Source organism: Eretmochelys imbricata, chromosome 14 (genome assembly GCF_965152235.1).
Source record: "Eretmochelys imbricata isolate rEreImb1 chromosome 14, rEreImb1.hap1, whole genome shotgun sequence".
Classification (NCBI taxonomy): Eukaryota; Metazoa; Chordata; order Testudines; family Cheloniidae; genus Eretmochelys; species Eretmochelys imbricata.
This window is the reverse complement of record NC_135585.1, coordinates 3,200,641-3,221,046: the sequence shown is the minus strand read 5'-3', so window position 1 is coordinate 3,221,046 and position 20,406 is coordinate 3,200,641. Positions and strand designations below refer to the sequence as shown.

Here is a 20,406-nt window from a genome sequence, read left to right as displayed (position 1 = left end):
AGAATCTTCCATTCACTTTGTGCAAGCAAGGCAAGGAGGCATGGGGGGCTCCCACCCATGCACGGAGCAGGCCCAGCCATGCTTGGCTAGCGAGATCTCCCCCAAGCACAGCCAGGAGGGGTGGGGGGCACAGGCAGAATCAGGCTCTGGGGAAATCCTCCTGGCAGACCCCACACTGGCTGGGCCAATGGGGATGGGCTGGGGAGGGCTGGCCAGAAATGACATAATGCACCAGGGGCTGGGTGGGTCCTTACTGGTGTGTGTGTTTTTCCGTGTTACCGGAGTAGGTGGATCTCAAAAATTACCAGCCCGTAGCCCCTGGGGCCTGTGATTGATGGCCAGCAGCCCCTGGGGTGCCAGAGGGTCTCTGCAAACAGGCAGGGGCCAGTGTTCTCAGCTGGGGACATGGCTTGGTTCTGCAGGGTGCTGAGCACCTGCAGCTCTGTGGTGAGGCCTGGAGCTTCTCTCCTTTGGCATCCAGATCCCAAATAAACATCAACCCCAGAGGGGCTGGAGAGGGCCAAAAGCAAAGTATTAACCCTGCCTAGGTCAGGGCCCCAGCCCCCCGTTCCCTGGGAAGTGGGAGGCTAACGCTTACCAGAGCGGCTGGGCCAGGCTCTGGGGCGGTTCAGACGTCATTTCTCTCTGCTCTTTCCCTGCGCACACCCAGCCAGTGGGGACCTGACCCTGTAAGGGGGCTGGGGTGAATCAGGAGTGACTCCGTCCCTGGCCTTAGTGAGGGCCCCCAGCTGGCTCAGTGATTGGTGCCTGCTTGCTCCCCAGGCCATCGGCGCAGCCAGGCCAGCACAGAGTGGGGCGGGGGCCAGCGGCAGAGCTGCACCTCCCTGCACTGGGTCTCTAGCCCAGGCTATCGATCTATTGGCACAACCTCGAGGTCGAGGGGTTTGCGGGGCCGGTAGCTACATCACGATGAATAAGGCATTTGGAAGAGGCCGCGTCATTGGAGGCGTTCCTGGAAGTGAGATTCCTGGCTGCACAGAGGACCTCGGAGGACCAAGCCTGCTGTTGCAAGCTGATGCTTCTGCCAGGAAGACGCCAGAAGCTGAAGGCAGCAGGCTGATAGCCTGGCGGGACTCTGACAGCCCAGACAGGAAATCAGTGCATTTCCCTCCTACACGCCGATCCATCCCTCTCTCTAGCCCCACTGCTGAGAGCACATGCCCTAGAGACGAGAGGGTGGAGATTTTAATGGGGAAGCCTTTAGCCTTCACAGCCCACTGTGCAAAGCTGACATGGGTCCCGTCCCAGGTGAAATGATCCAGGCAACCTCACCTAGTCCCAGGCAAAGAGCCATGGGCATGAACACCCACTCCAGAGATTGCACCCACCCAGTGCCCACGGTGTGAAAGCTAAAGCCAGGTGGAACTGCGTCCCCCAGCCAGGCCCGTGTACGGGGGTACAAAGGGCTCCAGGCCCAGCAGTGCAGACCAGGCCTTGCTGAACCCAGGACATGGGCTGCAAGGGTCAGTTCACATGCTCCTTCCAACCATTTCAGTGCATCCGTCTGGCTCTCTTGTGAGCACCCAACACTTCCCGGGCTGGGGCGCGGAGTCTGGCAGAGACGGGTGGGTATTGGGTGGGTATTGGGTGGGTATTGGGCTTTCTTCGTCTTGCCAAAATTGGGTGGTAGGGGGTTCTTTCTAAACAAAGTTGACACCTGGCATCTGAGCTTGCGGTCCAGGCTCTGGCCTGGCAATGTCTGAGTTTGCTCTAGGTCAGGGGAAGGTTCAGGTCAGTTCTTCCATCCCAAGGACTTAACCCCGTCTTGACCCAACAGAATTTACACCCAAAGCGATTATCTCACAAGCTGTTTCCACCGTTTGTTCGTGACACCCAAGTTGTCCCAGGACGAAAGCCTGGGAGAGCGGCAGCCTGGCCTGGCTGGGACACAGGGAAACCACTTGGATGGCACTTTGTAAACATTCATCTTGCCAGGGCCAGCCGTAGGATCTCTCGGCAGACAACTCTTCTCGCTATCGCCCGAGAAAACCTTCCCTCCTGAGGGTGGGAACCGGCTGGGGCTCGTTCCAGGGGGCATCCCCAGCCTTTGGAGAGTGCAGGCTGCACCCCACCGTGCCCTGCGTTCATGTCCACCCCCTGCCCATGCCTCTCCCTGGCTCCTGGGGTCTGAGCAGGGGAGGGAGAGAAAGAGGAGTGGCTTGGCCTGCCCCGCCTGGCATAGCGGCTGTGGGGAGACATGGAGACACAGAGCCCCTGTTCTTGGCCGGGGAATCTGCTGGTGAGTAGACTGGAGCAGGGTCTTTAAATCGCTGGCTGCTCTGCCCAGCGGAGCCAGGGCCCAGGAAGACTCACTGAGGAGACCAGCCCGTGAAACCGCCCCAGGGGGGCAGGGAGCCTGGCTGTGGGGCTGTCCCCAGCTCTTCCTTTCGTGGCAGGATTTTTCCCCGCCTGGGTCAAACCTTTCAGAGGGAAGTGACTTGCTGCTGTTCTGCATTTGCAGAGCTGAAATACGCTGTTTGACACCTGGCTGGGGCACTGGGGATCCCTCGCCCCGATCCGCTCCAGCCTTCCTTTCCAGCGTACCACCCAGCCTCGGGCCGGACCTGTCCCCGGGCAGCGTCGCTGTGGTGGGCAGCAGGCAACGGACGCAGGCTCGTGACAATTTGACGTACGATGCTGCTACAGTTAGGGGAGGCAGGGCCAGAGGGCCCCGCTGAGTTGAGGCTCAGCACAAAGCCCCTGTGCGTCGCCAAGTAAGGGTGCGTTATGTCGCATCCCGTTAGGCCACGGCAAATTGTTCAGCCAAGTGAGCGCGGAATCCAGTGGGGCAGAGCAGCCCCTCTTGCCCAGAGTCCTGCCGCTGGCTACTGCAGAGGGAGGTGGAAAAACCCCATCAGAACATTTTGCCATGGCCTAATGGGATGCAATGTAAGGCCCCCTTGCTCAGGTGACACACGGGGGGGTTGTGCCTGCGGTGGTTTGGCCGTGGATGTGGGGTCGGCGAGTTTCCTCCTGACCCCGGCTATAGGCCCTGAAGCTGCCGCTGACTCAAGGCTGCAGTGTTATTTGCTCAGCATGTGTCTTCTAAGGTGCCTTCTCTCCAGGCAGCCTGGCCCCTCCTCCCCAGCGAGGTAACCTTGCTCCGAGTTGGGGGACGTGGTGATCCTCTGCAGAGGGGGGGTCCCGACAGAGCTGGCATGCTAGACTCCACTTTGCGCATCACAAGGGGGAGGCAGGGCCATGCGAGGGCTCCACAATGCCTGCCGGGAGCCTGCCCGTCAGAGCCATGGGCTGGGCAGCAAACCCTCCAGCTGCGCCCCGGGGAGGGACTGGAGATCAGCACCAAGGCAGCCCAGCCCGGCACACGGGCAGCATGGGGGTCTGGTTCACTCCCAGCAAGCCAAGGTCTGGGACCGGGGGAGCAATCACAGGGCTGCAGGCAGGGCCCCAGGGAAGAGCAGGGGGTCAGCACTCCCCTCCCCCAGAGCTGGGCGGCAGAGCCGGAGGCAGGCAACCCTGGGAGAGCAGACTGTGCCTCTGGGCAGGGTGGGCGCTGGGCAGGAAGCATGCCAGGTGGCACTGGAGGCTGGCTGAGCAGGGTCAGGGGACTTGGTGACGCAGACACCGGGGGCTGCTCGGCTCCGATGCACCCACCATGGCCACTTCCAGCAGAGAGACTCCCCCAAATTGCCTGGGGCTGGCACCTGTCCATGGGGGGGGGGGATGTCTTGAGAGGAACAAGAGTTGCTCCCTTCCTCCAAGGTGCCAGCGGATCTATCCCCCGGGGGGGCCAGGCGTCTGCTCAGGGCTCCGCTCCCTGCTCTGCACTGCCACTGAGGCATGCCCCCCGCCCCGCCCCCTCCCAGCGCTACAGAAACTGGTCCTCATGGACAAGGATCATCTGCCCACAGGCTGTGCCCCAGGGGAGGTCGCCGTGGGTGTGGCATGGTCTGGGGTAAAACAGGAAAGCACCGAATGGAAGAGACTCCCCCTTTACCACACCCAAATCTCTGACCGCGTTCACCACCGGATCTTCCCCCCCCACCTTTAAACCTTGCCACCTGCCAAATTGCCCCTGGCCCTGTCCTGCCTCCCCCCTCGCTCCCCACATCTCCTTCACCCTTAGACTCCCCCGGACTCCCGCCCACCCCCAATCTCCCCCAGCCCCTGGTAGGGTGGAGGACATGGCCAATGGGTGTGTCATGGTGACCCTCGGGGCCCCTGAGGCTGTGGAGGGCCCTGTTGCTGGGGAGTTGGCACCAGGGCTGTTCCCTATGGCACTGCTGGAATGACACCTGCTTTAAGAATGCACCCATCTGCCCCCGATCTCTCCCCATCACCAGGCGGGGAGCGAAAGTCCAGCCCCAGAGCCAGCCAGGTGTTTGCTAGGTGTGGGTGGTTCCCAGCTCACGCAGGCCTGGCTCCCAGCCAGCAGCCTGAAATCACCAAATATAGACATGCCACAGGCTCCGTCCTGCCTCCTGGAGCCACCTGGGCAAGCTCCACCCGCTGCCCACACCCACGAGGTTTCGATGCACGTCACACTGCCGGCAAGTGACACATTCGGGAGAGCCTGGCTGGGGCGGGGACTTTACCAGCTGGGTACGGCACGGCAGAGCAAAACAGCGGCAGTTCCCTTTTACGGGGGGGTGGGGTGGGGCTGTTCCCATACCCTGCACTGGGGAGGCCTGCCCCTTATACCCCACACCATGGGGGGAAGTCAGGTTGTGTCCCTCATACCCCACACCGGAGGGGGGCTGCCCTCATATCCCACACCAGAGTGGGGAGTCAGGCCCTGCCCCTCATACCTTATACCAGGGGGTTGGGGCTCTGCCCCCTATACCCCACATCATGGTAGGTTGGGGGGCCAGGGCTCCACCCTTCCTGCCATACCCTGGGGGAGGAGGGAGAGGGTGATCCAGTTCTGCCCCTCGTGCTCCTGGTTCCGAATTCAGCCCTGGCAGGTTCCCCCCAGGCAGCAGCCAGGCCAGTGCCCCATGGGCCTGTGGCTCAGCCTCACTCAAACCCCTGCTCCTCCCCTGCCCCCCATGCAGACCCCCAGTGCTCTGCACCCCACCACAGGCCCCTGGCACTGTGCGGAGCCAGAGCTGCCATGACCAGTGCTGAGCAGTACACACCACGGTCCCTGCTCGGCCCTGGCAGGCAGCATTCGCATCGCGGGCACTGTACAGATGCCAGGATTATGTCCCGTGCTGACCGAGGAACCGCCTGGCCCTGGAGCTCCAGCTCAGCGGGGGCAGCGCCCGCCTGGCCACTGTTTGGGTCCTGGGGGTTCACAAATCCCCACTGGCTCCAAGCCTTAAGTGAGCTGTGCAGTGGGACAGCGGAGCTGTTCACCCTCCTTTATCCCCGTGGGTTCGCTCACAAGCACTGTCCTGGGCACAGTTACAGTACTGGGGGGTTCTCTGTTATTGAATGCTGGGCTGCTGGCATTGGTTCATTCTTTGGGGTGGTTGGGGGAAACCAATGATACTTTCATTTTCCAAATAAAAACCTCTAAAAAATTGCAAGAAAATCACCCCAGTAGGTGCACTGTCGGGCCTACTGCCCCAGAAAGCAGTTCCCCTTTACTCTCCGGCAGCTTGAGCCTGCAAGTGGCTGGAAAGGGACAAATATGCAGAAAAATCACATGCCACCTGACATACCCCCAGCCGCACCCTCCCTGTTCCCTGCAGGCTGAACCAGGCTGTTTGCATGACCACCTATAAGAAGTCACATATTTTTTTGTATTGTTGCTAAATTCCTGGCAACTTGTTTCTTTTTTAAATAACTATGGCGGGGAAAAGATCAGTCCCTGAAGGGAGCAAACACAAATGCAGTAGGAGAAACCTTGACAAGGTTCTTTTAAGGCAGCTTGGGGTCGCTGGGTTTGACGCCTGGCAGGAATGACACACACAGCCTTGAGCCGGACAGTGGGTTGTTCTGATACCCCTGCGGCAGCTTTGATGCCCATTTGCCCCCTGAGTGCTCCCGTGGAAGGGTGGCTATCACAGTCGGCCGAACTGGGGAGGATGGGAAGGAAGGTAGGACTGGACTGAAAGGATGGGAAGGTGGTATCCAAGTTGGTCTGGGTAAGGGGGCAGCAGGTCAGACTGGTTATCTGATCATTTCTCTGTATGCCTACAAAGAGACATTCTGCTCACCTGGGGGCCAGTTCTGCCCCTCCCAGGATCTGATCTGGAGTTACTCAGATGCACTAACACTGACTACTTGGGGATTGGCAGGGCTGGCAATCGGCTTTCTAGTTTGGCCAAGAGGAAGAGAACCAGTTTCCTTGTCCGTGGGAGGGGAGGAGTCACTCGTACGTACACCAGGGCTGGTTAAGCTGTCTGTGCGTGGAGCATGTGGGGATGGGAAGGGCCCAGCAGTTTACCTGGCTGGTGTGAGTGTTGCTTGTGTGCAACAGGGTTTTGCAGGCCATTCAGCCAGGACAGGAGAACAATTAGGAGTGGCAGTCGCCCCTCTCCCTTTCTGTATCCCGACAGGCGTAGCTGGTTTCCATCAGCGCCTCTAGAGTACGGCTGTAAAAGCCCGTTAGTGCTGTGGCGATGAATAATGGCTGTTTCCTCTAACTAGGTGATTAACCCATTTCCCCCCAAGGCCCAGAGGTCTGAGTGATGGAAGATTATGTGTTTTTCCCAGATGCACTTGAGGTGTCCTGGGCTGTAACAGGAAAGGAAAACAGCCTCTCCTATTGTTAGAGGGAACCCAACAGGACAGCCCTCCAAACAGGAGCTGGTTATTCATCACGCAATATCTAATATTAAAGAACTCAACCTCCCCCATATTTTAAAGATCTCATCCAAATAGTAACTTCCAGCCCCACCCCAGATCCCTACACACCCCGTGCCAGGAACTTCTCTGAGATGATACCGTGTCGGCTTCTGGGTAGGTCATTCTCCACCTAATCCAGCGGTGTATTATTTCACTTGTATACACTGGCTTGCTATAATGAATCTTATATTTCCTGCTTAAACGCTAATGACGGGTATTTGTTGATATAGCACCAACCTGTGTGTGCTCAGGGCTCTACAGACAAGCAAGACAAGGTCCTCTCTCCATACGGGGGTTGAGTCTCCATACTAACAAAGGTGAGATTACCAATACTGGGAACTGCCCCTCCGGAGCAGCCATTTCATTCACTCTGACCAGAGGTGCCACGGTAACCAGGATTGCAGTCTGCACACTGCCATACATGGAATCAATTTAGCATTTTCATTCAACATCCCTGAAGGCAGAGCGGTGACAGCGGTAACTAGCCATCAGGGCTCCAGCTCTGCTATTGACCTGCTGACCTTTGACCTTGGACAAAACACTTCACCTTTCTCTGCCTCCATTTACCCAACTGTAAAGTGGGGATAAAGATACCTACTCATCTGGCCGATAGGCTAATAGGCAGAACAGCCCTGCAAAGAGTCACATCCCCTGTTTCATTCTATCTCAAGCCACTATATGCAAGTCCCGCTGTCTATTTATTTGCATCCTATGGCGAGATTTCAATCGACAATTAGTAATCATCTCCCCAGCCTGACTGACCTAGATTCCTTGGAACCAAAGATGCAGATCCCAGCATGTCAGGCTAAACTCTTCCCATCCGTGTAGCTATGCTGAGTACCACGGCTTACTCTGGGAAGAGTCGTTAGAAGCTGAGCTCCTGCACAGACACATCCAAGACACTTTGTACCCTGATGTGTTTGGGCTCAAGGATGCTCTTTCTGGGGCCTGCTGTGTCACCCTTCACTCCAGACATGGCTGCATTTCACTGCTGCTTTTAGCATATTCAGTGCAACCTTGCTTATCAAATCACATTTACGCAAAACTCCCTGTTCCATGTCCCCTGGTTTTTAATTACATTGACCATGTCCGCCATTATCCATATTTATTCAGTGTTCCCATAATCCCCTAGCGGAGGGCCTATTGCACTCAAAAGTAGGGCTGGGCACTGAAGCCTGAATAAACCTGAGTAACTTGGTATTTGCTTTTTCTTGCAACTCTGATGCACAAGAAGAGCTGACTGCATGGTATTTCGTCCCCAGCAATGGCTCCCTGAGGCACTCAAAGAGCCCATGAAAACAACCAGATACAAACACGAATTAGTTAATGTTTGTAAATCCCTTTGAAGATGGCAATCAATAATTTTATTAAGATAATGTTGAAGTAAAAAGAAAACGGTACAGAGTTTAGGCATAGAAGTTTCTGCTTATCAGGGAATAGGGTACAGATTATCAAGGGGTGCGAAATTCAGTTTAGGAACGGGTGGCGTAAGGAATACATAATCTGCAGTCTCCCCGATTGGGGGTAAAACTTTAACCAGTCAAAGTACAGACATTGAGATATGGTATTAAACACAAATGCAAACACTCGGCTACCCACATCTAGAGACACCAGTCCCGACTGTAAAGTGCTTTGGAATCTCCGAAGGAAAGGCACGATAGGACTCTAATTGCCCTGAATTAAGCCATCCAGTTGCAAGGCCTGATTGCAGGGCTGTGTAAGAATGCGGCCATGCAGCTCCCAAGCAGCAGTGCGGGGGTGGCTCTGGGCACAGAGTGGCAGGGGCCCTGTTTGAGTGAGACGGGGGCCTGGGGGGTTAGAGGATGGGGCTGTTGCTGGGACATGATGGCAGCACCATTAGGATGAAGGTGTGTGGTGGGGTCGTACCACGACTAGTTAGGAGCTGAGGCAGGACAGCAATGTGTTGTGGGTGGGACATGCCATGGCTGGAAAGGGGTGGGAGGGTCATTGGGTTGTGCTGGGTTGCCACTGGGACACAGTGTCACCACCGAGGCACCCGGTGCCCGGCACGGGGCAGTGAGCCCTTTGGGGCACCCGGTGCCCGGCACGGGGCAGTGAGCCCTTTGGGGCACCCGGTGCCCGGCACGGGGCAGTGAGACCTTTGGGGCACGCGGTGCCCGGCACGGGGCAGTGAGACCTTTGGGGCACCTGGTGCCTGGCACGGGGCAGTGAGCCCTTTGGGGCACCCGGTGCCCAGCACGGGGCAGTGAGACCTTTGGGGCACGCGGTGCCCGGCACGGGGCAGTGAGACCTTTGGGGCACCTGGTGCCTGGCACGGGGCAGTGAGCCCTTTGGGGCACCCGGTGCCCGGCACGGGGCAGTGAGCCCTTTGGGGCACCCGGTGCCCGGCACGGGGCAGTGAGCCCTTTGGGGGAAACAGTGCCTGCTATGGATGGTGGTGTCATTGCAGCACACATTGCGTGGCCTGGGGGGCACCACTGGGGTACACAATGCAGGGCCCAGGGGTGCCGTTGGGGCGCATGGTGCAGGGCCCGGGGGTGCCGTTGGGGCACACAGTGCAGGGCCAAAGGGTGTCATTTGGGTGCACAGCACAGGGTCCGGGGGTGTCATTGGGATGCACAGCGAAGGACCTGGGGTTGTCATTGGGGCACACGGTACGGGGTCTTGGGGTGCCATTGGGGTGCACAAACGGTCTGGGGGTGCCATTGGATCACACAGTGCAGGGTCTCGAGATGCCATTGGGGCGCACGGCCCAGGAGTGCCATTCGGGCGCATGGTGCAGGGTCTGGGGGTGCCATTGGGGCGCATGGCGCAGGGTCTGGAGGTGCCATAGAGGAGCACACAAGGTCTGGGGGTGTCACTGGGCCACACACTGCAGGGCCCGGGGGTGCCATTGGGGCACACGGCACAGGGCCCTGGGGGTGTCACTGGGGCACAAAGTGCAGGGTCTAGGGGTGTCACTGGGGTGCACATCCCAGGGCTGTCATTGGGCACACGGCCCGGGGGTGCCACTAGGGTGCACGATGCAGGATCTGGGGGTGCAATTGGGGCGCACAGTGCAAGGCCTGGGCGTGTCAGTGGAGTGCAGGGCCTGCGGGTGTCGCTGGGGCACAGGGCCCGGCGGTGTCACTGGGGCGCACGGTGCAGGGCCCGGGGGTGCCATTGGGGCACAAGGCGCAAGGTTTGGGGGTGTCATTGGGGTACACGGCGCAGGGCCCGGGGGTGTCACATGGTGCAGGGCCCAGGGTGTCGCTGGGGCACACGTTGCAGGGTCTGGGGGTGTCACTGGGGGGGCAGGGCCCAGGGGTGCCATTGGGGTGCATGGTGCAGGGTTTGGGGGTGTCACTGGGGTGCAGGGCCCCAGGGTGCTGGGCCCGGGGGTGCCGGGCCCGGGGGTGCCATTGGGATGCACTGCGCAGGGTTTGGGGGTATCATTGGGGTGCACAGCTCAGGGCCCGGGGCTGCCACTGGGACATGTGGTGCAGGGTTTGGGGGTATCATTGGGGTCAGGGCCCGGGTGGTGTCCCTGGGTCGCACGGTGCAGGGTTTGGGGGTATCATTGGGGTGCACAGTTCAGGGCCCGGGGGGTGTCCCTGGGTCACACGGTGCAGGGTTTGGGGGTGTCCTTGGGGCACACTGTGCAGGGTTTGGGGGTACCATTGGGGTGCACGGTTCAGGACCCGGGGGGTGTCCCCGGGTCGCACGGTGCAGGGTTTGGGGGTATCAATGGGGTGCACGGTGCAGTGCCCCGGGGGGGGGCAGTGGGCTGAGCTGTGACTGAGACGCCCGGGTCCGGCCGAGCCCGCGGCTAGGCTGCGCTGGGGGAGCGCGACCCCCGCACCCTGCAGCCCCCCGGACTCCCCTCCCCCGACTCGTTTTCGATGCAGGGCGCGCTGAGCAAGGGAGGCGGGGCCAGGCCCGCCAGCCGCCCCACGTGGCCTGGGCCGCGCCAGCCAATGGGAGTGCGTGTTTCTGAAAGATCTCCATATATGGCTATGTTCTCGGCCGGCGAGGCGGGGCCGGCGCCCCCGGGTATAAAAGCGCGGGGGTGCGCGCTAGACGGTCTCACTCAGCCGGCGGCAGCAGACCTGGCAGCTTCGCGTTCCCCAGCACCGAGAGAAGCCGCCTCCTCCCCGCAGGTACTGCCCCTCCCTGGGCCAGGGGGTCCTTGGGCCGGCCGGCCCGCGGGGTACCCGGCCGCCTCCTCCGCCGGCTCGAGCCCCGCAGCCGCCCATTGCGGCCGCCTCGCCGGAGGGGGGCGAGCACGGGGCTCTCGCCCGGCGGGCCCCAGAGCAGCGCGCGTCTCTCTCTCTCTTCCCCCCCCCCCAGTCCGGTTCGCGGTGGTATCGCCCGGCCAGCCGTTTGAATGGCGCGAGTCTGTGGGTGGGCCCTGGCCGGGCAGGGGCTGTGATTGGTCCCCGCTGGCGGTGACGTCACGAAGCGGGAGATTTGAATGGGGGGGGGGCGCTGCGGCTGTTGGGGGAGGGCGGGACTGCTGCTTACCCGGGCGCGGGCGAGGCTCCGTGGGGCGGGGCTGCCCGTGGCGCAGGGCGGGGGAGGGGGGTGCAGGGACAGCTGGGCGGGGCAGCCCGCAGCTGCCTCGTTGCTCTGGCAACAGGCCCCTGGGGCTCTGGGTGGGGCGGCTGTGCCGGGCCCCAGCCCTGACCCTGCTGCCCTCTCCCTGGAGCTGACCCCCCCCCCCCCCCCGGCTGCTGGGGTGGGGGGTGGGCCCTGGCTGCTGGGGCAGGACTGTGATGGGCCCTAAAACGGGGCCTGACCTGGGGGGGCTCGATGCTCCTGGGAGCTGCCAGCGCAGCCTCTTGTGGCCAAAAGCTTGAGTCTCTTGGGGGGCGCAGGCCCTTGGGTGCAGACCCTAAGGCGGCCCAGCCCCCTGGCCCGGGGCAGCCCTGCGGCCATGACTGGGTGGTGGTCCGGGGCTGAGTGGCAGAAGAGGGCTGGATCTCAAGTGTTGCTGACCCAAGGCTGTTCTTGTTTCAAGCAGATTCTCCAAGATGGAAGAAGAAATTGCAGCGCTCGTCATTGACAATGGCTCTGGTATGTGCAAAGCTGGCTTTGCCGGAGATGATGCGCCTCGGGCTGTGTTCCCCTCCATTGTTGGACGCCCAAGACACCAGGTTAGTAGCCCAGCAGTGGAATGAGTGCTGTTCAAATGAGAGCAGTCTAGTAGAAGACTGCCAGGTATTATAAAGATGGGGCTTTTTAAACTTACGGCTTCTCTTTTTTGTTTTAAAGGGTGTTATGGTTGGCATGGGGCAAAAGGACAGCTATGTAGGTGATGAGGCCCAGAGCAAGAGAGGTATCCTGACTCTGAAGTACCCTATTGAACATGGCATTGTCACCAACTGGGATGACATGGAGAAAATCTGGCATCACACTTTCTACAATGAGCTTCGTGTGGCACCTGAGGAACACCCTGTTCTGCTGACAGAAGCTCCCCTGAATCCCAAGGCCAACCGAGAGAAGATGACACAGGTACCCTTGCTACAGTACAACAGTGATCTACTTTAATCTGTTTTTTCACAAACCATCTCTGAGTTATGACATCTTTTAAAAACAAAGTGTTCTTTCAATATTTTCAGGATTCTGTACTCCTGGCATTTCCTTCTTGAAGTCTCAGGTTTCTTTTGTCTATTTCTGCCTGCTTTCTTTGCTTTTTCCTTTCTCAACACATCAATTTTTGCATGCCAGCATGTTTTCTAACATTGGCTTGAGGGATTTTTATTTCTTGTAGTAAAACAACTTTTCTCTTTCTAGATCATGTTCGAGACCTTCAACACCCCAGCCATGTATGTTGCTATCCAGGCAGTGTTGTCCCTGTATGCCTCTGGTCGTACCACTGGTATTGTTATGGACTCTGGTGATGGTGTTACCCATACTGTGCCCATCTATGAAGGTTACGCTCTGCCCCATGCCATCCTGCGTCTGGACTTAGCTGGCCGAGACCTGACAGACTACCTCATGAAGATTCTGACAGAAAGAGGCTACAGCTTCACCACAACAGCTGAAAGGGAAATTGTACGTGACATAAAGGAAAAGTTGTGCTATGTTGCACTGGATTTCGAACAGGAGATGGCTACTGCTGCTTCATCTTCCTCCCTGGAGAAAAGCTACGAACTGCCTGATGGTCAGGTGATCACCATTGGCAATGAGAGGTTCAGGTGTCCAGAGGCCCTCTTCCAGCCATCCTTCCTGGGTAAGTATCTGCCAAACCATATTGATGACCAATCCTTGTCTGGAACACTAGTGATTCAATGAGACTCATGAACTGCAAGTGTTAGCTTTCCAGTTTGCCTGTGATTGCAACCTAAAGCTGGGGTTGGGATGGTGCTTTTGTAGTTGAGTAACTACCTGTGTACTAAGTCTGACCACTCCTGTCTCTAGGTATGGAATCCTGTGGCATTCATGAGACCACTTTCAACTCTATCATGAAGTGCGATGTAGATATTCGAAAGGACCTGTATGCCAACACAGTATTGTCTGGGGGTACCACAATGTACCCTGGAATTGCTGACAGAATGCAAAAGGAAATCACAGCTCTGGCACCCAGTACAATGAAAATTAAGGTAAATAATTCTCTCTGAAAGAATAGAGCCAATGCGTTATGGAGGGTGACTATCTAGAAAGGCGATCTTGGCAACTGACTGACTTCTGCTCTTGTTTACTTTTAGATTATTGCTCCACCTGAACGTAAATATTCTGTCTGGATTGGTGGTTCCATCCTGGCTTCCCTCTCTACCTTCCAGCAGATGTGGATCAGCAAGCAGGAATATGATGAGTCTGGCCCATCCATTGTCCACCGTAAATGCTTCTAAATGGACTGCTAGCAGATGCACAGCATTTGCTGCATGAATTTTCACTAGTATATGTTTGCCTGGGCAAATTTATACACTTCATGCTAGCCTCATAAAACTGGAATTAAGCCTTCTTTCAAAAGAAACTTGCCCTTGGAAAGTCTGTATCTGAGACAAAGATCGGTGTTGGATTGAGCTGTCACTGATTTGACCCTGTAGTCAAGTTAACTGGTCCCTTGGTATACATATTAGCATAATACCCTGTACATATCTGACCTAAACCTTGGTACAGGTGCCATCACTCCTGTGACAAAATGCTAGGGATAACTTGTATTTGTGGAAGAGAATCTGCCTGTGACACTGTAGTTCTGATAGCTGGCTAGTATTGACTAGTGGCACCTCATTTAAACTCTGCAGGGCTTGAGACTGATTTGTACAGGGTATTTGAGGTCAGACTTCCAATACATACAGCGCTAAGTATTCCAGATTTTGGTATAGAGGCTGGTAGGAGTTCATCAAAGAACTTACTTCTGTTGCTGCCGTTCTAGCAAGGCTGGAAAAAATTGTCCAAGCCTTATGAACCAGTTTTCATTTTCTTAGCCCTCCTGTACCCCAGCAGAACATCCTTGGGGCAAAAGTTACTCAACTAAGTTGCTGCAACTTTGCATTTACACCTGTAAATTTTACACCAAGTTTAATTTATGTAAGATTTTTGTATGTTGCCTTAATGTTCTCACATGACAGTAGAAAACCAAAATTTGTAAGTCATCCTGAAGTTGAGAAATTGTAATGCCCAAGACATCGTGTAAGGGAGAATAAAGCGCTGCAGTAAACTATTCTGGGTGTGTGTCTCTTCAGAAGGGGAGAAGGATCTTGGACTCCCATGTCCTGGGTTAGACTTAAATAGCATGTAAGTTTTGTTAAACATTCAGTGACATTCTCAGTTTCTTGTACAGGCTTGCCTGACAGCTCGATTTGTCAAGCTCAAACTGGCTTCCTTGGCCTATGCTGGCTCTAAAGCCAAACCTCTCCTTTCCTACCTTAATTGCTAGCTTTTTTGCAGAGAATGACTTGATCCTAATCTAGAGCTCTAAAAATGGAATTTCCTTGCCAAGGAAGTCTGATTTATTAGGTAATGTCTCAAGCTGGTCTAGATCCACAGGCTTCAGAATAATTTCAAGTTCTTGGTCTCTCCCTGGTCTCTAGTACAGGTATGAGAAACATCCCCTGGCTTGTGTGGCCTGGTGCCACTAAATAACACCAACAGCATAACAAATCAACATTGATCCGGCCCTACTGGCTTACGTTGGGGGAGAGAGGATACTGAATGTCCATTAATGTTTCTGACTTCTGTTAAGCCAGCTTGAATTTGCATAAAGAGCAAAGCAGGGTGAATAGCTCTCTAGGACACATGAGAGCTTCAGAGATGTTACATCAGTTGGTGATTCTTGAAGATAGGAGTGGACTACTCCATTGGGCCAAGCAAGCCTGCTTGGGCTCACTAACTCCCCTTCAAAGCTAGTGGAGGGGCAAGAAAGCATCTTTAGTTAGGACAGCCCTTCTTCCCTACTGCAGGAAAGGTGATCTGTTAACACCGTTATTCATGGAGATCCTGCTGTGAAAGGGGCACACAACAGAATCGCAGTCCTGGGAGCTTGGCTCCAGGGCTACCCAACTCCCTAGCAGTGCTGAGTCAACTCTTCCCTGTAATGACTCATACTGGTGCACAGAGCAGTAACTAGATGCCTGATTATTCCCCTCCCCATCAGAAAAACCCAGCAGCTCCTGGTCACTTGAGTAGTATAAACATGTTAATGTACTTCACTACCTGAATTTCTGAACCTTCCTTTCACTGCATATATAATGGTTGTAATAGCTAGGGGCCTTGATGCCCCATGCATAGGTCTTGGCCCTAGAAATGCTAGTAACTTCTGGCCTGTGTTCAGGAGTGATCCTGCAAACGACCCATTTCAGTCTGTGGCTTAAACTTCAGTTGCTCTTTGGCAGGGTTGTTGGGAGTTGATGAATTCAACAAGTGTACCTACTTTTGCCAAGGATGAAAGTTCTGATGGATGGAAACCTATAGGGTTTGAAATAGACAGCTCACTTCTAGGGCTTAGCATCAGTGTGCTTCCAGTTGGTAGACAGTTGCCTTGTTGCAGAAGAGATGAGTTTTCAGCCATATGCAAAGGTGCCATGTAGAAAACTGGATGGTTTCCATAACATGGAGCATTCAACAGAAGGCTGTAAATTTCAATGTGCTGCACAAACAGTAGCTCATAGAAAATCCGTATGTATCCCTTCCTAAGTATTGTTCTAAACAGGGGAGAAGAGATGCTAATTAATTGAAATACTGAAGGTCTTGCAGTGAGTCAGTGGCAGAGCTGCAATTGGGTTCTTGCATTTGCTTCTCTAATTACTGCTGTACCACTGTTCAAAACCTTGCAGTTAAATGTTAAACAGTGGTGCTGCTGTGTTAAAGCTCCATGGCAACTGGGCTTACAGTCTAACATAACTTTCCTTGTCACACACAAGCTGCTGTGGCAAATAAATCAGCTTTGCATTTGGGGTCTTGTACAATGATGCTCCAATGAACTGCCTGCTTCTCAGCCACTTAGTCTCTCCTTGCAAATAGAAATAAGATGATCAGCCACCCCTGGGGCATGTGATGATGTGGGGTAACGAGTATGGTGAGGTTGGGGCAGGGAGGGCAATAAGCACAGGCTATTGGGGTGGCTGCAGGCGTAGGGGATTGGGCTGTTACCTTATGGGTGTTTTGGAGTCCTAGGCTAAAGAGAGCAAAATCACATGATTTGAAAAGCAGAACTCAACAAGGCTGCTTGGCCCAGATCCACAGAGGTATTTAGGCTCCTCCTTTCCATTGGTCATCTGGGCCCTTGTCACTCACTGCTAGCCAGAACTTGGGCACTGTTTGGGAGGTTCTCCAGGGACTTCAATTTTCTTGGATTTTTTTATTCTCCCTTTCCAAGGCCTCCTGCATAGGTCTTTTCTGCATTTGCCTTTCCTACCATTACAGGGATTCTTACCTGACCTTAGCAACACTGAGTGGGATTAGTGCTTTGTGTAGCCCCAGCCGTAATGACATGCCCTGGAATTCATTCCTTCTGTTCCCCTCCCGATGGAGGCAAGGGGCTCCTCACTGACCTGGAGAGGGAAAGCCCAGTCTTGGGGCTGAGGATCCCACCTGAGTCTGTTGGTCTTGACTCCTGATGGCAGCTGGGTACAAATACCTATGTTAATTAAAAACTTCACTTCCAGGCCCCTCTCCCTGAGGGCAGGTGCTGAATGCTTCCAACCAACCAAGCTTTCAGATCTGCGGGCTGAACAAAATGCTAAGGGAGGAGCAGCTTGCTTTCAATGGAAAGTATTTCCATGCAAAATCCTACCTTAAACAAGCATGTTTTCATCAATTGCTAATTTAGAACTGGCCAGATCAAACTTGGGGTTCGTCTAGCCCAGTGTTTTGTCTCTGACAGTGGCTGGCACCAGATGCTTCAGAGGAAGAAATCCTGCATGAGGCAACCTGCCTGCAGGGAAAGTTTCTTCCTGACTCCCACCAGCTAGAGATCAGCTGGGCCCTGGAGAATGAGGGTTTATATACCTGCCAGAGCTCTTCGGCCTGGTCTACACTAAAAAGTTACATCACTCGGGTGTGAAAAATTCACACCCCTGAGTGACATTAAGCCGACTAATCCACACTGTAGACAGTGCTAAGTCGATGGAAGAATTCTGTCAGCCTAGCTACTGCCTTTCAGGGAGGTGGAGTACCTATGCCCATGGAGAACCCCTCCTGTGGACGAAGGGAGTGTCTACACAGAACTTTTGAATCCTCTTACACACCTGGCTTCCGTTCTAACTTGTGCACAGTGCTGAGTCCCACGGGAGGGCTTGGGGCTAGTGCCCTGTGTCTGGTGCATTAGGCATTTCCACTGGCACAGCAGACTAGGTTTTCACTGTGGGGGTGGATTTGAAAAACACCAGGTGGCAATGTTTGCCAAGCTGTTCGGTGCCATAATAGAGTCATAAACTGTCTCACGTGTGATTTGCCAGGGAGATGGGGGTGGGGGGAGGGAGCCAATGTGTTTTGGTTCATCCATGAATATCCTTAAAAATGAGCAAGAGGGATGGGTAACTCCCAACCAGAGTGGAAGGCTGGGTTTGGATACTGTGGGGCAGGAAGATTTCCTCTGCCATGGAAAAACAATTCAGTCTTCAGAGATGCCGTTTGGAATGCCTAACAGATGTCAAACTAAATACGCGGAATCTGTTGGAGAAATTTTAGTTGGCAGCCAGCCGCTTGCTTCTATGTATCCACAAAGGCCTTAGCTCTAAATCCCCTTTCAAGTGTTCGCATATTACAGGATATGATGTACTGTTCTTAACCTCCTAGGTAGAATGTTTGCACATTAATCACTCCGGGAAAAAAAAGAACGAAAGAAAGTCTGCAGGGGAATGTGCAGGAGGAGCGGAAGGATGTGGCTGCTTAGTCAGAGCAGCTGGTACTCTGCATCCCAGACCAGTGAGCTGTGAGATCATCCTGCACCTTCGTATTAGAGCTGCAGGCGTTCCGGCCAAGGGCGGCTTCTCACGTCGCTTGCCGCACCCTGTCGGTCTCTTGCTGGACATATATGGCAATGCCACAGGGGCGAGGCACTCGGGGCCTCCCAAAGCACCTTGGGTTTGTGTGGCAAGGGGGGGGGGAGGGAAGGGATGCGCTGAGCCAGCCCTTGGAATGATGTGGGGGGAGGAGGTTGCAGTTTCTGAACTCCTGTGGGACAGCTGCTCCATCGGTTGACTTGTGAGGCTTCGTAGAGCTACACTGATTTACGCCAGCTGAGGAGCTGGCCCTATGCTGGGATTTCTTAGTGATCCCAATCCTGAATTAATGCAAGTGTGTGACCGTCCTCAGGCTCCTGCAGATAAAGGGGTGTTGTGCTGTTTGCCTCTCTCTGCGTTCAGTGGGCTTGTTAGGATATATTCAGGCCTGTCTGTAAGGGCCTATACTCTAAGAATTTAGGTGTATTCTTATCACTTGGCTAGTTAGAGATATAAAAGAAAGAATCACAGTCACTGTCTGCCGGTGTAAGGACCTTCTCTTACTGTGACAGTCTGGAGGCCCTGTGCTTAGGCTAAGGCCTTTGGCTAAGCGACAGAGGCAGCCATAAGCTGGGAAGGGACCGGTCACCTCCTCACATCCCAAACTCGTCACCTTGAAATAAGGTGCTATTGGGCTGTTAGGAATACAATCCTGTCCTGATAGTGCTTGTTGCCTCCAGAGAAAGCGAAGTGCCTAGAAGATGTAAAAGGAAACTTAGTTTGATAGCATCCTGTCTGGCAAGAACTCACTTATCAATAGCTGGGATGTGAAATCCTCATTTCTGTGTTTGTTCTATCACTATAGTCCGCATTTCCCTGTTGTTTGTCTGTATAATCTCTGTCTGGTTCTGTGATTGATTCTGTCTGCTGTATAATTAATTTTGCTGGGTGTGAACTAATTAAGGTGGTGGGATATAATTGGTTAAATAATCATGTTACAATATGTTAGGATTGGTTAGTTAAATTTCAGGAAAATGATTGGTTAAGGTATAGCTAAGCAGAACTCAAGTTTTACTGTATAGTCTGCAGTCAATCAGGAAGTGGGTGGGTGGATGGGGGAAATGGGAACAGGGAATGGGGAAATTGGAGTCATGTTTGGCTAAGGGCAGGAATGGGAACAGGGATACAAGTGTAAGGCTCTGTGGTGTCAGAGGTGGGAAGGGGGACGCTAAGGAAGGAAACTGGAATCACGCTTGCTGGAAGTTCACCCCAATACACATCGAATTGTTTGCACCTTTGGACTTCGGATATTGTTGCTCTCTGTTCATGCGAGAAGGACCAGGGAAGTAAGTGGGTGAAGGAATAAGCCCCCTAACAGGGCTTTCCCCTGTCTAAGGGCCAGGTGCAGGCTCTACACCCTAGAGAACCCTTTCTCTTGCTCTTAGACAGGACGGTCCAAGGATTAGGGCAGTAGCCTGGGACTCAGGAGACCTGGGTTCTGTTCCTGGCGCAGCCACTGACCTGGGGCACTTGCTTGCCCTCCTGGCTTTGGCCAGTTAGCTTGTAAGCTCTTGAGGGCAGGGACTGTCTCATGGTACGTGCATGTTCCTGTTCTCAGCCAGCTCCTTTAGGCACTGCAGTGAGACACACAAATAACGCTATGTACTAGCCTGAGCCATGTCAATGGACATCCATTAATTGTGTTACCATAGCACCTAGGAGCCCCAGTCCTGGGCCAAGCACCCATTGCGCTAGGTGCTGTACATTTGCAGTGCTAGAAGGTGTATTAGTAGCACGTAGGGGCCTGGCCCATGACTGGCGCCCCTATCACTCTAGGCCCTGTACAAACCCAGAACAAAGAGCTGACAATCTAAGAGCTGAAAATACTAGAAACCAGAACTGGACACAGGATCCCAGCCGCGGTCGCACCGGTGCCCAGAACAGCAGTGACATAACCTCTCTGCTCCTCCAGGTTCCCGTTGTGCATCCCACGATCCCATCGGCGCTTTTGGCCAGTGTTGCACTGGGAGCTCACGTTCAGCTGATCCCCCCCTAAAAAATCTTTTATAAGGTCACTGCTCCCCAAAACAGCCCCCCAGCCTGGCATCATGGCCTGCCTTCTCTGTTCCCAGATATGTAGTTATATGTAGTTGTATTCAAACACCCATTGTTTGCTTGCACCCAGGTTACCAAGCGATACCAGCTGGCTGTGTATCAGTGACCTGGCCTCTGCATTATTTCCCACTCCCCCAATTTTTGAATCATCAGTAAACTTTAT

At 54.7% G+C, this 20,406-nt stretch overlaps 1 protein-coding gene across 2 annotated transcripts; it reads left to right on the top strand.

Moving 5' to 3' along the window:
* The first annotated feature begins 10,799 nt into the window (after positions 1 to 10,799).
* On the top strand, positions 10,800 to 14,407 carry ACTG1 (actin gamma 1). 2 transcript variants are annotated; one of them, XM_077833029.1, is made up of 6 exons: positions 10,800 to 10,898; positions 11,762 to 11,894; positions 12,013 to 12,252; positions 12,535 to 12,973; positions 13,162 to 13,343; positions 13,449 to 14,407. In XM_077833029.1, exons 2-6 carry the CDS (start codon positions 11,772 to 11,774, stop codon positions 13,590 to 13,592), a joined length of 1,128 nt encoding a protein of 375 aa, XP_077689155.1. In that variant the 5' UTR covers positions 10,800 to 10,898; positions 11,762 to 11,771; the 3' UTR covers positions 13,593 to 14,407. The 2 variants fall into 2 exon arrangements, with proteins under 2 accessions (XP_077689155.1, XP_077689156.1); XM_077833030.1 differs by having other exon boundaries at positions 10,832 to 10,898; positions 11,759 to 11,894.
* Positions 14,408 to 20,406: the final 5,999 nt, after the last annotated feature.